The 15,573-nt window shown below is 45.9% G+C and overlaps 1 protein-coding gene across 3 annotated transcripts in view; it reads left to right on the top strand.

The window, feature by feature from the left end:
• Positions 1-3,285: 3,285 nt before the first annotated feature.
• The window catches only part of Brf1 (BRF1 RNA polymerase III transcription initiation factor subunit), a 59,193-nt gene continuing 46,905 nt past the window's right edge, over positions 3,286-15,573 (top strand). The window contains exons 1-2 of one of the 3 annotated variants that reach the window (XM_050131942.1): positions 3,286-3,825; positions 10,372-10,519. In XM_050131942.1, coding sequence (XP_049987899.1) covers positions 3,642-3,825; positions 10,372-10,519 — 332 coding nt within the window. In that variant the 5' untranslated portion in view covers positions 3,286-3,641. The remainder of the gene's footprint in view (positions 3,826-10,371; positions 10,520-15,573) is intronic. The other 2 variants (XM_050131940.1, XM_050131939.1) reach the window with 2 other exon arrangements.

Genomic DNA, 15,573 nt, shown 5'->3' with positions numbered 1-15,573 from the left:
TTTTTTTTTTTTTTTTGTTTTTTTTTTTTTTTTTTTTTTTTTTTTTTTGAGACAGGGTTTCTGTTTAGTCCTGGTTGTCCTGGAACTCACTCTGTAGACCAGGCTGGCCTCAAACTCACAGAGATCCAACTGCCTCTGCCTCCAGCAAGCTCGGATTAAAGATGTGAATAACACCATGCCTGTCAACCTACTGACCACAGTTAACCTAGGCTTATAACTCGGGGTTGGGGGGAATCGGAGGGTCCCTTGAGTCTAAATTTTAATGCTCCTCAGTGTTTCTTGCAATAGATATACTGATGCTATAATCAAGTACATAGATGAAATATGGGAAAATACCAAGGTCCTACTACCATACAGAGAACAATCAATGACATTAACAAAAGACGTAATACTACTGACAACACACAGTATTGAATCCCTGTCACCAGAATAGGTGGAAGTATAGCTTCTTTTCTGCAGGGTGATTTTATTTTTCTAAAGTTTTATAGTTAACGATGATCCTGGCAATCTGAAAGCAACAATTTTTAATAGGGTCTCAAGTACCTTAGGTCTCAAACTCTGTATGTAACTGAGGCTGACATTAAACCCATGGTCCTCCAGCCCCACCTTCTCAATGACTGGGATTGCAGTTCTGAGCCAGTATTTTTACTTAACACTTTTACATTGAGCACTGGGATTTAACAGGAATTGGGGACTTTCAGATTTCCACAGGCCAGACGGAGTAGGTTGTATCCCCGAGCAAGCAGAGATGTGGGGGTAACTCTGGAGTAAAAGCACCCAGGCCATTTTTAAGAGGGAATCAGATAGTGTCAGCTCCATTTACCGCAGAGTGTGCCGGGTGGGCAAGAGCCATCACAAAGACAGACTTGGCAGGGACGTGGTATATTGGGGAGAGGGAAGAAAGACCAGCAAAAAAATAAAACAGCTCAGGTTTGGAAACTGAGAACCATCAAGTGAAAGAGAGGCAGACAAATCTGCCTGTGAATTGGAAACCTCATTTTAATTATGTTGTTGCCAAGATCCCTCAATCACACCGTGTAATCTTTCCCAGGCAGTGTGATTAATGCAGCTCACTCGCATAGGTCACTGCCTGAGCAGGGCCAGCCCCTCCCTCACTGAAAGCCTCAGGTGCCCTCGCCCATCTACAGTAACCTAGTGTTTGTGTCCCATTTAAAACCTGCAATTGGCTGGATGTTTGAAAAGCAGGTTCACCTGGTGCACTGATGCCCCTAGAATACTGAAGCATGAAGCACCAAAGCACATCACCTTGAGATGCTTTGTCAGAACTCATTGCACAGTCCTGGATGATCTGAGCATTTCACTATGAATTGCCCCCACGCCATTCATGTTTGGAGCTGTGCTCTTTAAAGAGGTGATTATGGTAGCATCAAGACACTAGAATAGGCCCTAATTCACTATGGCCATGTCCTTAAAAAACCTGAAGCTGGGCAGGTGGTGGTGCATGCCTTTAATCCAGCACTCAGGAGGCAGAGGCAAATGGATCTCTGGGAGTTTGAGGGCATTCTGGTCTGCAAAGTAAGTTTCAGGCTAGCCAGGGCTACACAGAGAAACCTGTTTTTCAAAACAACCAAAAAAAGAAAAAAACAAAAGAACTGGCTTTGAGGACACAGACACACAGAGGGTGGGGGACCCTTTGAGGCAAAAGGCAGGAGGCCTCAGGAACAAACAATCTTGCTCAGACCCTGACTTCCAGCCTCTACATGACAAGAGTAGAAATTTGTTTGTTTGTGACACATTTATTAAGAGGTCTGGAAGATTCTGGTCCTCAGCCTTGGGATTCCTGCCCAAGGTTATCATCTGAGGACACCAACTGTATAGAAATCAGGTGCTCCTGTGGGTGCCTCTCTTGGGTCTTCTGGAATACTGCATTTTTTTCCTTCCCTTCCCTTCCCTCCCCTCCCCTCCCCTCCCCTCCCCTCCCCTCCCTCCCTCCCTCCCTCCCTTCCTTCCTTCTTTTTTGTAGACAGGGTCTCTCTACTGGCTGTCCTGGACCTTCTGAAGCCTTCAATGTCAAGCTGATTGAGAATCCCTCTGCTGGTTGGGATCCCTTGGGGGTGATTATGTAGCACTCCAGACTCTTCAAACTCTTCGTTTGCCATTTTGACTTTATTATTGTGTGTATGGTGTTTGAGAGGGTACACACGTGTGAGGGAGGGGGGTCAAAGAACAACTTTGCGAAGTCAGTTATCTCCGTCCATCTTTACCTGAGTTCCTGGGATGGTACTCATACAGTTAGACATACTTGTTTCCAAGCGCCTTTTCTTGCTTAGCCAACCCTTTCTTTGCGGTTTCAAGGAGATTCTCTTTCAAGTTCTTTAAAAAATCCTGTTGAAGCTGGGCCATGGTGGCGAGTACCAGGACAGCCTGGGCCGTTACACAGAGAAACCCTGTTTCGAAAAACAAAACAAAAAAACCCCAAAAAATCCTGTTGCTATTTCATTTGGGATTATACTGGTTTTGCAAGCTGGTAAGAAGTTTGCGTGTTTGCATGCTTTCTCTTAACCCAGAAAGGGCGCTTTCTAATTTAATCTGAGTCCTGTGATGTTCGGCAGCCTAACTTTGGAGTTTCCTGACTGTGGCAGAAGATTTTGGCAAATTTGGCACAAGATTTTCTAAACTCCCAAGGACTGCTGGGTATGGCCGAGATAGTGAGCCGCACCTGCAGATCCGGAGGGCTGTGCATAAGTTCCACTCTGGCAGAGCTCACCACCCTACCCAAAGCTGTCGTTGTCAGGAACAGGACTGCTAGAGATAACTTAGCGCTGAGGGGACCAAGCGTCCACCTTACCAGGGTGCAGCGGAGTCAGAGAGAACACTCCCTGGGACCTCTCATAACTCGGCCCCGCCCGCAGTTCTTGGTCCTGCCTTAGGGCGTGCTTACGCCCCAGGCTCCTCCCACGACGTCGATCCTCCCGGCCCCTCCCACAGTCCATTGTTCCTACCAAAGCAGCCCCACCACGACCCTGGGCCGGGTCTTGGAATCTCTCAAGCACCGCCCACAAGCCCTTCTCACTACTTTGTTTCCAGAATCCCTCTTTTCAGACAGTTCTCTCCCCTTAGGCCCCGCCCACGACTCTCTTGACCGCGGCCCCGCCTTCAGGCTCCGCCCACACCTCTTGGGACTCTTCTCAGGCCCCGCCCACAGTGCTATCCGGGCCCCGCCACGCTAAGTCCCGCCCCTGCTACAGGCTCCTCCCACAGTTCTGACTCTTCTCAGGCTCCTCCCACGGCCCTTGTCTGGTCCTGGGCGGCGCTAACCGATTCCGTCCCGTCCTCCTCGCCGAACCGCAAGTCCCCTCTGCCGGCTGGTGGTCCGCCAGGTCTGTAAGGGCTCCCGACTTGGACTTTCCCTCCAGGCGGACCGTGAGGTTGGCGGTTCGGTCCCACTGTCCCGACGCGTTCCGAGTTCCTTTCCTGGTCTCGCGGCTCAGCCGTTGGAGGCAGCGAGGCTGAGACGCGCGTGGCGAATCTGCCACGACGAATCGGCGGGCGTGGCGCTGGCGACCTCGCGAGAGTGCGGCTCAGACGGAGGCGGTGCGACGGGGCTTGCAGGCTAAGGGCCGCGGGCGAAGAGCGGGCAGCGGAGCGGCGGGGGGCCGGGAGGGTCCCCCGGCTCCACCATGACGGGCCGCGTATGCCGCGGTTGCGGCGGCACGGATATCGAGTTTGACGCGGCGCGCGGCGATGCAGTGTGCACGGGCTGCGGCTCGGTGCTCGAGGACAACATCATCGTGTCCGAGGTGCAGTTCGTGGAGAACAGTGGCGGCGGCTCGTCGGCGGTCGGCCAGTTCGTGTCGCTGGACGGTAGGTCCTGCCGCGCAGGGAAACGGGGGCGGGCAGGGCTGATTGTGCGAAATGAGTGAGAAGTCGAGGCAAGCGGAGAAACTGAAGCAGATCGTCCTGCCAAGGGCAGTCAGGCAGGGAAACTGAGGCAGGGTCCAGCCAGGAACTTGCAGGCAACCTTCCGCTGTATCCCGTACACTGACGTGAGTTCCGTGAACCTCCCGGTCCAAGCGTCGACGGTCTGGTTCAACCGAGGCCGTCAGGCAGGGTCCCGGAATCTGGTAGGCTCGGTTTTCAGGCTCGCATCTGATGCACGTTCCGTTTTCCCGGTTGGCCACTCTGACAGGTGTGCATTGCCCTAAGGGCTTAGAAGAAGATATACCCAATCTCAATTCTTTGCCTATTCCTTATTATTGTAGGGTTGTTTCCTAACCGTTGAGTGAGGAGAGTCTGTGGTGAATTTTACTTCTAAGTACTTCTTTGTATATATGATTCACCGAGCAGAAGTTACTCATCTTGACCAAAGGTTTTACATTTTGAAACACTCCAATTGTTCGTTTTCTTTGATTGTTCATTTGCCATGAATCTAAAATGTCTTTGTTTGAGTCACTACATTTGTATTCTAAAAGTTATTGTTTACATTGTAATGTAGTTTTGTTTTTATTTTCTGTATACTGGGGATCTAATCCAGGGCCACTGGCATACTAAGCACTCCCCAATCCTATGCCAATGGAAGCCTGGGCCACATTTTGAGTTGTGCCTTGTGAAAAATGATGATGTTCCTTTCTTGCTTGAGTGTGGAGGTCGTTTTCCACACAATTTGCTGAAAGTTTTTTTTTTCTTTACATGGAATTACCATTGTACCTTCAGCAGAGCACTGTATGCAGCCATGTGGGTCTGATTCTGGGTTCTGTTTTGCATCCATCCTTACATTTTGTTTACATTTTAATGTCTTGAGATCAGATATTGTGAGCCATCCAGCTTTTGTCTTCCTTTTAGAATAGTAGATTTGTAGTCACTTTCCCTTCTGTTGTAGAGTAATTGTGTGTGTGTGTGTGTGTGTGTGTGTGTATGTGTGTGTATGATTCAGGGGCTAGAACCCAGTTTTGCTCATGTTAATCAAGTTCAATGTGCTCTGCCATTGAACTTAATCAGTAGTACAGGCAGGCATTGAACTTGCAGTTCTCCTGCTTCAGCCTCCTAAGTAGTTGGAATTATGAGCCTGTACTACCAGACCTCACTTCTTTTTGTGTTTTGAGACAAGGTAGACTATGTAGACTGACTGGCCCAGACTTTCAGTATTCTCTCTGCCTCAGCCTCCCAAGTGCTGGGATTACAAGCGTGCACCATCAGGCCCCGTATGGCTGATCCTGTGTGTGTGAACATATATGTATATACAGGCGTGCATGCATATGTGGGTGGTTGAGTGAGGAGATCCAAAGTTGGCATCAGGTACCTTCCTTGATAAGTGTACACTTTATTAAGGCAAGGTCTTTTGCTGGACTGGTTACTGTAGCCAGTTTGCCCTAGGATTCATTCCCTCTCAGCCTCCCAAGTCTGGGTGATAGGTGGCTGCCATACCCGATCAACTTCTATGTGAGTTCTGGGGTCTGCATTTTAGTCATGCTTGCACAGCAAGCAGTTAATCCACTAAGCAATCTCCCCAACTCCTGTGGCAGATTCTTGAGTCTGCTGTGAGTTCCAGAAGTAAGTTCACTTGGGGTATTATCCTTTGGACATGCTTATGGATTTTGGTCTCTGTTTACTTGGGATATTGGTCTGTAGTTTAATGCCTTGGGTGTCCAAGTAATACACTCCTGAAACAAGTGAGCAATGTCCTGTTTCTTTCTGGAAGGGACTGTGTCCAATGGACTCTGCTTTTTTTTTTCTTTCCTAGTTTCACTGTATAACTTAGGCCAGCCTCAAACTCATGATGTTCCTGCTTCTCAGCCTTCTACATAGCCAAGATTACAGGTGTGTGCCTACCACTTCTTGGTCCTGTCATTCTTAAATATATTATGTGTAGTCAGTTGGACTTGGGGTTTTCTCTTCGGCTTCTGTCATAGCAGTTGTAGTTTTGTTTCAGATAGTTTCTGACTTGTTTTGGAATTCAGATTTGAGGAATGGGTCCATCTGATTTTGGAATTCGTGTGTGTGTGTGTGTGTGTGTGTGTGTGTTAAGCAAGTGGTCTACCACTGAGCTTTATCCCCAGCCCATGAGCCCATCTCCTAGATGCCTATAAGATGTCTCTTTTCCTTGGATGTTAGTGTCGTGTCTGTGTTTCCCTTTTTCTTTCTTGCTGGTTTATCAGTTTTGTTGTTCTTTCCAAAAAGCGTTGACTTGGTTTTGAACTTTCCCTTCTGCCTTTCCCTGTGGTATATTTCACCTGCTACACAGGTTCTTGTTCTTTGTAGGTGACTTCCCAAGGGTGTCTTCAGGACTGCTATGACAGTGGTTCTACTGCATTGTTTACACTCCTAAATAGCTGCCAAAATGTTAATGCCTATTGGAGTGATAACAACAGTAATAACAGATCACTGTGGGAACAGATGTCTAGGGCTCTCCATGGGAAGGCATTTTCCTAGGTGCACCCATGGCTTGGTAACAATGTGTTATGCTAACTGTGCCCTCATAACATTAGGAAAAATAGTGTGGAGCCAGGGTAGAGTGAGGTCTTACCATGCATCCTGGAGATCATGCTCCAAAGTCTTAAGTGAAACTCAGTTGGGCTCTTAGGTGGCATCTCTAGGGAGAAGCACTCCAGCAACAAGTTGTGGATGCCCTGGGGAATGCACTGTGGGATCATGAATTTTTTTTTTCCAAGACAGGGTTTCTCTGTAGCTTTGGAGCCTGTCCTGGAACTAGCTCTTATAGACCAGGCTAGCCTCAAACTCACAGAGATCTGCCTGCCTCTGCCTCTCGAGTGCTGGGATTAAAGGTGTGCACCACCACCACTGGCTGGGGTCATGAATTCTTAACCTTAGTAGAAGGTGCAAGTTATACAAGAGGAAGGTGTCAGCTGCTTTGAACAGCCATCTTTCACATGACTACCTGTATACCCCACTCCCAAAATCAGCGTGATAACACAGGCAGGAAACAGACTTGTCCCATTTCCTGCCCTCATAGGTCCCTGGTGCTGCTTGCTCATCTTGGTCTTCCTCTAGCTTCAGTGTAAAGCTGTTTCTTCATTGGTGGCTGTCTTGTAGGTTCTAAAACATCTATCTCTTTCCTAGATATCTTTGCCTACAGTAAGCTAAGCTGCACACTTAACAGTTTACTCTAGAATATGTGCTTAATACACTAAAGTGAGTGATGAGGGTCCTGCAACAGGAGGTTCCTGGTTATGGAAACTTATCACCCTATACTCGTGATTAGATTTCAGAGACTTTTTCAAGAAGCCTGTGCCAAGGGAAGTACTGGGCATCATGACTGCAGGTTCAGATCCCAAATACAAGGCAGTGGGTAGCTGGAGAAGTTGGAATTTGAGCCATACCATGAGAGTCTGGGCTTACCTTTAATAAGTAAGGATGATAGGGCAAAGCAGGATTTCCCATAATACACACTTCCCAGCATGTACCATATCCTCTGAGGCCCCTTTGTAGTGGATGGTGACCCTTGTGCTTCTTCTCCTTCCCAGCACTTGGGACTATTCTCAGAATGCTCGTTGCAGAGAGAGCTCCTGCACCAAGCCACCTGTGGCTCTTGCCTCCTCAGGGTTCATCCTCTCCTGTCCTGGGAGCAGCGAACCTTGTTAGTAGGCTGAATGTACTCCCTGAGGTTCCAATAATCAGACTTGCTTATGCTGTTTAGGGTAGAACCCAGGGCCTTATGTGCTGAGCAGGTACTCCCAGCCCACTAATCAGAACTTAACATTTTTATTACATTTATTTATGTGTATATGTGCTTGCCACTCTGAGTGTGTGTGTAGAATTCAAAGACTGACCTATGGAAGTTGGTTCTCTCCACCATCTAAGTTCTTAGCAATCAAACTCAGGTGCTCAACTTGGACAGCAGGCTCCTTTAGCTGCTGAGCCGTCTCACCTGCAGAGAACCTTTTCTTAGTTTTGTTTTGTTTTTCAAGACAGGGTTTTTCTGTGTAGCTTTCCTGGACCTTGCTCTATGGATCAGGATGACAGATCTATTGATCTGCCTGCCTCTGCCTCCTGAGTGCTGGGATTAAAGGAGTGGTGGCTTTTTTTTTTTTAAGCGGGGGGTGTCTTGCTCTGTAGCCCAGGCTGGCCTCAAAGTTTCTATCTAGCCTTCTATATCAAATCAGCACAGTTGTAAAGATTTTCTATTCTGGAAACCTAGGTCTAATCCAGCATATGAGGGTGGCATTATCTGTTCCAAAGTACCTCCAGTCTGTTTATACCCATGTTGTCTTGGGTTCAACCCTCTCTGTTCTTTGCTAAGTCAGAGGCTCTTCCGCAAGAGACCTGTGATTGTATATTTCTTCTTTATTGTCCACGAGGGGGCAGACTCTGCCAAGCCCATCTATGCTGTACTTTCAGCCTGTATTTTTTGTTACAGAAACTTGTGGAAAGTACCAAATGTCCGCTGGGCATAGTAGTGCACATCTATAGTCTGAGTGCTTGGGAGGCTAGGTTCTAGATCAACCTTTGCTCTATAGTGAAACTTTGTCTGGAAGAAAGGAAAGAAAAGCAAAACACCCACTGTTTTTAGAAGTAGAGCATATCTGAAATTTGAAGATCTAGGCAAATTTGTAGTTGGCAGTTCCATCAAGAGGTCATATTTGGCCTTTCTTCTTTCATACTTGAGGAAGCCTGAGTCAGCCAGCACCTTAACCTAATGTGACATTTGCTGAGTAAGTGCTTTTCATACCACTTTTCCTCTTGCTGCACACACGTGGAGGGGTGGCAGGAACAAGAATCAGAAGGTGACTCCTAGAGCCACTAAAAGTAGAACAGCCCAGGCAGAAGTGTGGGGTCCCAGTGTGGGAGGTGGACTGTGCCTGTTGAAGTGGCAGTGATTAGTGACTTTGCAGTGTGCTTTGTGGAGCTGGAGTGAAGAAGTGCAATGATTGCAGTAAGCATTCATCTCAAGTGGAATGGGGATGGGGGAATAAAGGGAATGAGGCAAGGTCTTGCTGTGTATCTCACATTGGCCTGCAGCTCCTGATCCATGTACTTTTTTTGGGGGGAGGGGTTTCGAGACAGGGTTTCTCTGTAGCTTTGGAGCCTGTCCTGAAACTAGCTCTTGCAGACCAGGCTGGCCTCAAACTCGCAGAGATCCACCTGCCTCTGTCTCTAGAGTGCTGGGATTAAAGGTGTGCACCACCACTGCCTAGAGCCACTATTCTTTTTTTCTTTTTAAACAGATTTATTTATTTATTATGTATACAACATTCTGCCTCCATGTACGCCCCGCACGCCAGAGGAGGGCGCCAGATCTCATTACAGATGGTTGTGAGCCACTATGTGGTTGCTGGGAATTGAACTCAGGACCTCTGGAAGAGCAGCCAGTGCTCTTAACCACTGAGCCATCTCTCCAGCCTCACTATTCTTTTTAAATGTAATTTAAGTTTTGGTTTTTAGGATCTTATTTTTATTATTCTAAATTATGTGTGCATTTGTGTGTGGGTATGTACACATTAGTGCAGGTGTCCACAGTGGCCGGGGCTGTTGGCTTTCCCTGAAACTGGAGTCATATATAGGTGGTTGAGAACTGCCTGACTGGAAACCTATCTTAATCCTCTTTTATAGCAGTACTTGATCTTAACTGCTGAGCCATCTCTCCAGATCCCATGATTGACTTGTATTAAAAGTATATATCTACTTTAATTAGAGCAACAGAATGTTTTCTTTTTTTAAAAAAAATATTTATTTATTTATTTATTTATTGTGTATATAATATTCTGTCTGCGTGTATGCCTGAAGGCCAGAAGACGGCACCAGACCCCATTACAGATGGTTGTGAACCACCATGTGGTTGCTGGGAATTGAACTCAGAACCTTTGGAAGAGCAGGCAATGCTCTTAACCTCTGAGCCATCTCTCCAGCCCCATATGTTTTCTTGATATTTTTTAAAATTATATTTATTTGCTGGGCAGTGGTGGCACATGCCTTTAATCCCAACACTTGGGAGGCAGAGGCAGGCGGATCTCTGTGAGTTCGAGGTCACCCTGGTCTACAAGAGCTAGTTCCAGGACAGGCTCCAAAAGCTACAGAGAAACCCTGTCTCGAAAAACCAAAAAAAAAAAAAAAAGAAAGAAATTACATTTATTTATGGGAGGTGTCATGTGCATGTGTAGAGAAGTCAACTTGTAGAATCAGTTCTTCCCTTTTTCTGTGGGCTCCCGTCATCAAATGTGGAGAGAAGAGCTCTTAGCTACTCAGTCATTTATCAGTTCCTATTTTTTTCTCTTGTAAAGGTTTGGGATGCCTCTGGTCAAGGCCACATCTGTTTGCTAGGCAGAGCAAAGTCTTCTACTTAGCCTGCTGCTCTTCCTGTTAGAATGCTAGGTTCTCCTTTGTTCACAGTCAGTGAAAGGGGCTTCCGGGCTTCTTTCCTAGGCTCTGGCTAACCTCTGTTTTTTATGTTTCCAGGTGCTGGCAAAACCCCAAGCCTAGGTGGTGGCTTCCATGTGAACTTGGGAAAGGAGTCAAGAGCACAGACCTTACAGAATGGTATTGCCTGCTTCAACATTGCTGGCCATGGGTGGGACGGGGCGGGGGAGGGGGTAGGTGGAACAGGGTACTAGGGTGAGGTAAAAGCAGATGAGTCCTCAGTTGTTGCTTCTGTTTTGGAGCACCCACTCTGTCCTACCCCACATCTTACCCTGTGGTGTGCTACTTTTTGCTACTCTCATAGGCCAGGTCCTGTAGCACTCTGGTAAGTGTGCTCCTGCTCCCTCTTGGAAACATTTTGCAGAACTTGCTAGTTCCCCTATTGAAGGGCCACCAGATGGTGCCAGCCTATAGTTGTTTGTTCCTGGTTTCCAGAAGATAGACATAGAACCAGCAAGTTTATAGCCGTGTCACTGGCAGAAGTGACAATTCGTTGTTTTATAAAAGCATCAATTCATAAGCTGAGCAGGCAGTGGTGGCGCACGCCTCTAATCCTAGCACTTGAGAGGCAGAGGCAGGCAGATCTCTGTGAGTTCGAGGCCAGCCTGGTTACAAGAGCTAGTTCTAGGACAGGGTCCAAAGCTATAGACAAACCCTGTCTAGAAAAAGCAAACAACAGCAACAAAAAAGCATCAGTTCACAACTAAGAAGAGAAATGTCCATTCTGATCTTTTACTTGTTTTTAATTAGGTTGTTTGCCTTTATTGAATTTTAAAAGTTCTTTATATATTTTAGCTACAGTGTTTATTGTTTTTTTTTTTTTTTTTTTNTTTTTTTTTTTTTTTTTTTTTTTGATACTGGGTCTCTATGTAGCCATACCTGTCCTGGAACTCGCTCAGCTCCGTAGACCAGTCTGGCCTTGAACTCACAGAGATTTGCCTATCTCTGCCTCCCAAATTCTGGGATTAAGGACATGCACCAATAAACATGGTTTTAGCTACAAATCTATAAAAAAAATAAATACATACACTTTCACATTTTTTTTTATTATTTTGTTTTGTTTTGTTTTTGTTTTTTGAGACAGGGTTCCTTTGTAGCTTTGGAGCCCCCTGGAACTTGCTCTGTAGACCAGGCTGGCCTCAAACACAAAAAGATCAACCTGTCTCTGCCTTCTGAGTTCTGGGATTAAAAGTATGTGCAACCACTACCCGGTGTGTGCACATGTGCTCACGCACATACACACATACACACACACACACACACACACACACACACACACACACGTACTATTTATTTATTTATTTATTTGTGTGTATGTGTATGTAAGTTCTGGGGATTGAACTCAGATCATCCATTTTGGCAGCAAGTACCTTTACCCACTGAGCCATCTTATCATCTTCCTATGACTCTTACCATATATATGTCACAGAAAAATGTCTCGTGTTCCATGAGCTGTCTTTTCACTACTTTTCCTTATCTCATTACCTGATGGTATAAAATAAAAGATTTATCTATTTATATTTTATAATTTATTTAACTTTATTTTATGTGCATTGGTGTATTGGTGTGAAGGTTTCAGATCCGCTGAAACTGGACTTACAGACAGTTGTGAGCTGCCATGTGGGTGCTGGGAATTGAACCCCGGTTCTCTGGAAAAGCAGCCAGTGCTCTTAACCACTGAGTCATCTCTCCAACACCAAGAAAATTGATTTTAAAATGTTTATGGATGTTTTATCTGCATGCATGTTTGTGCACCATGCATGTGTCTGGTGCTCTGGAAGGCCAGAAGAGGGTTTCAGATCTGAAACTGGAGTTAAAGATGTTTGTGAGCCACCGTGTATTCACTAGGAACTCTGCAAAAGCATTAACCACTTTTTTTTTAAGATTTATTTATTTATTATATATACTGTATTCTGCACCAGATCTCATTACAGATGGTTGTGAGCCACCATGTGGTTGCTGGGAATTGAACTCAGGACCTTCAGAAGAACAGGCAGTGCTCCTAGCCTCTGAGCCATCTCTCCAGCCTGCATTAACCACTTTTAACAGCTGAGCCATCTTTCTAGCTCCTTGGTGCTGTCATTTGAGGCACATTTTCTTTTTTCATTCTGATGGTGTCCAGCTTATTTTATGCCTTATCTTGTTAGTCACTGATTCTCAGGGGTCTGGGGAGACAGCTCAATGGGTAAAGTGCTTGCTGTATAAGTATAAGGTCCTGACTTAGGGTCCCCAGTTGAGCATATAAAAGGCTGAGCATAGTGATGTGAACCTGCCACCCAGACACTGAAGAAACAGAGACAGGTAGAATCTAGGGCCTCAGTGGACAGCAGGACTAGCCAGAGTGGGAAGCTCCAGGCTTAGTAAGAGGCACCTTATCAAAAAGATAAGGAGCTGAGTGTTAGAGGACTTGCCCTGTGTCTATCTCTGGCCTTCACAGGTGTTATCACTGGTGTGAATGTGCAGGCTCACACCCCAAACTATGATTATATCTTCTGCTGTCTGGGGTTGGCCACCTGGCTTGCTTGTTGTGTTTTGAGGTTGTTCCTTGTAAGAGTCTGGGTCCAGCTTCCATTTTATGTGTGCATATCCAGTGTTTCTGTGGAAAACCAGTTGGCACCCTCCTTGTTGAGAATCATTTCCAGGCCCTCTGTTCTGTTCTGCTGGGCTGTATGGATTTTGTTTATTAGGCTTGTGGTGAATTTGATATTGGGAGGTGTATATACCTTTTAGAATTCTTTCTTGGAAGTGCTGTGTTGATTATTCTGAGTTTCTATGTTGCTTGTTTCCCTCCCCTTCCTCCTTCTCCTTCCTTCCCCCTCCCCTTTCCTTCCTTTTTTTTTTTTGAGACAGAGTCTGCCATTTTTCCTTAGTTGTTCTATAAATTTATACTTATAAGTCTATAAAGACTCAGTAGGCAAATATTGGGGTGAAAACCTAATATAGATCAAAGTAGGGGTGGAGGAATGACCAGTTGACCTTCCCTCCGCACTTCCTAGACCAAAAGGGATGAAGCCATTCAATCTCCAATCCCTCCTCACTCCTTCTTGTACCTCTCTATCCATATCCTGGTTCCTCCATGTTCTCTATGACCAATTTTGTCAACTAGTCGCTGGCTCTGCCCACGATTCGATGTTAACTTTATCAATACAATCTTGGGTTGTTACAGTGTGATCAAATATCCTGCATTAAGAGTCTTGTGTATCACAGACTGACCTAAAGTTCACAATCCCCCTGCCTCACCCAGTGCTGGGCTTGTAAGGCCTGTACCACCACATCCCTTGAATTTCAGTATGAATTTTAGAGTCTGTGTTCAGTTTCTGCCAGGAAATCAGCTGGGGTTTTGAGAGGATTATCTTAATCTGTAGATTGTTGTGGGGAGTATGGTTACTTGAATCATCCTAAGTCTTATGGGATTAACTTTTCATTAATTTGAGCTTTTAGAGTTTCAGATTTGGATTTATTTTGTTAACTTTCCATTGGAAAAACTGCCCAGATTCTGGTTGGGGTTACATTGAATCTGTAGATCAAATTATAGGAGTTTGCTATGTTGATCTTAAAATGTAAACTTGTAAAGTTTCTTATTTTAGCAACCACACAGGCTTTGAGCAGACATTATTGGTCCTTGCTTGCCACCTTTATTCTTACTTATTCTCAAAAGTTTGCTGTATTATTTTCGTATGTTGCTGGGCTCCCCAAAACTGCTGAGGCTAGGTAGGCTTGACTCATTGCTGATCTCGGTGTAAAAGGGTTAGTGTTTTGCTTATAGGAATGATGTCATTAAGTATGTCATTTGTGGTTTTGTATCTACTACAGTGATCATATGGATTCTGTTTGTTTGTGGTGTGCTGGCAAGCCCTGGCCTGGGAGTGTAGAGTTTGAGAATAGGTCTAACCTTGAGCAGGGGACCCTAAAGACAACTATCTTAGCTACATTGTGGAATTTTCCAAACACTAGCTAGCTAGTGGGTGGCAGGCTCAAACTCAGTGTAGTCTTCTGTTACTGTGGGTTTCTGGGCCCAGAGTAGCCTTTGCTCTGCCTCTCTCTGGTGTGCTACTACTATATGCTGATAAGACAAGCTGATTATTGGCAGTTGGTCAGGTGTTGGCCATGCCCTGAAATGGGCTATTGTTATTGTTGGCTGTGAGCAGTGTCCTAGCCCTCAGTCCTTATCAAAGAATCAGAGAAACCAGTATTTAACATTTTGTGGATGAATTGGAAGTTGCCTACAGTATCAGAGGAGGAAAGGGATTAGGGTCCTGAAGATGCTAGTGGGACAGTTCTTGCCATCCACGTCCTCTCCATATCCTAGGGTATATTTTGTGTCTGGAGGGCCCACTCTATTCCTGGTGCCCACCAGGTCAGCAGCTCTCCCACAGATCTATACCACTGGACTTTTGGGATGCCTTTGCTCTGTGTTTACCCATGTAAGTGGAGATGCTGAGTCTCCTGTCTGCAGTGCAGTGCACATACAGACACAGGTCCTGGCTACAGTGCTTCTGCAGTCCCTAGAAGGGCCTGGTGCCCTCAAAACCTCCTGTAGTGTGCCTGACTTTGCCATTGCTCCTCCTTTTGCCGGTGTGCAGGGGACAGATCACTAGGCTGTTAGTCTGGCCAAGCAGCTAGCTGGCTCTTGGAGGGAAGCCTGACCAAGGGTTGTTCAGGGCTGGATTAGGCAGAGAGGCCATTCTGGGAAGGATCAGGCAGATGGCTTGAGTCTTGTGCTCTTAGGACAAAGGTAGTGCTTGGCACATAGTTGTGGGAAACTCATTCCTGCCAGACACTCCAGGCCTCAAGGAATCTCCAGAAGAGGCATAGCCACTGTGAATGTATTGCTCCAAAGTGAAATGTGGTGCATGAGGAACGGGCTTTTCTGTTTTGTGGGGTTTTTTGTTTGGTTTGGTTTGGTTTGGTTTGGTTTTTGGTTTTTCAAGACAGGGTTTCTCTGTGTAACAGTTCTAGCTGTCCTGGAACTAGCTCTTGTAGACCAGTCTGGCCTCAGACTCACAGAGATTCACCTGCCTCTGCCTCCCAAGTACTGTGATTAAAGGTGTGTGCCACACTGCCTGGCTAAGAATACATTCTGTTTTGTATCAATATTATCACCTTGCAACAATTCTTTTTAAAAAATATTTATTCATGTATTTTATGTATATGAGTGCTCTGCCTTCATGCACATCAACACCCATTACAGATGGTTGTGAGCCACCTGATGTGGTTGTGGGAATTGAACTCAGGACCTCT

The sequence above is a fragment of the Alexandromys fortis genome, unplaced genomic scaffold (genome assembly GCF_014885135.2).
Source record: "Alexandromys fortis isolate MF-2015 unplaced genomic scaffold, M_Fortis_MF-2015_v1.1 scaffold_399, whole genome shotgun sequence".
Lineage (NCBI taxonomy): Eukaryota > Metazoa > Chordata > Mammalia > Rodentia > Cricetidae > Alexandromys > Alexandromys fortis.
This window is presented reverse-complemented; position numbering and strand designations above follow the sequence as displayed.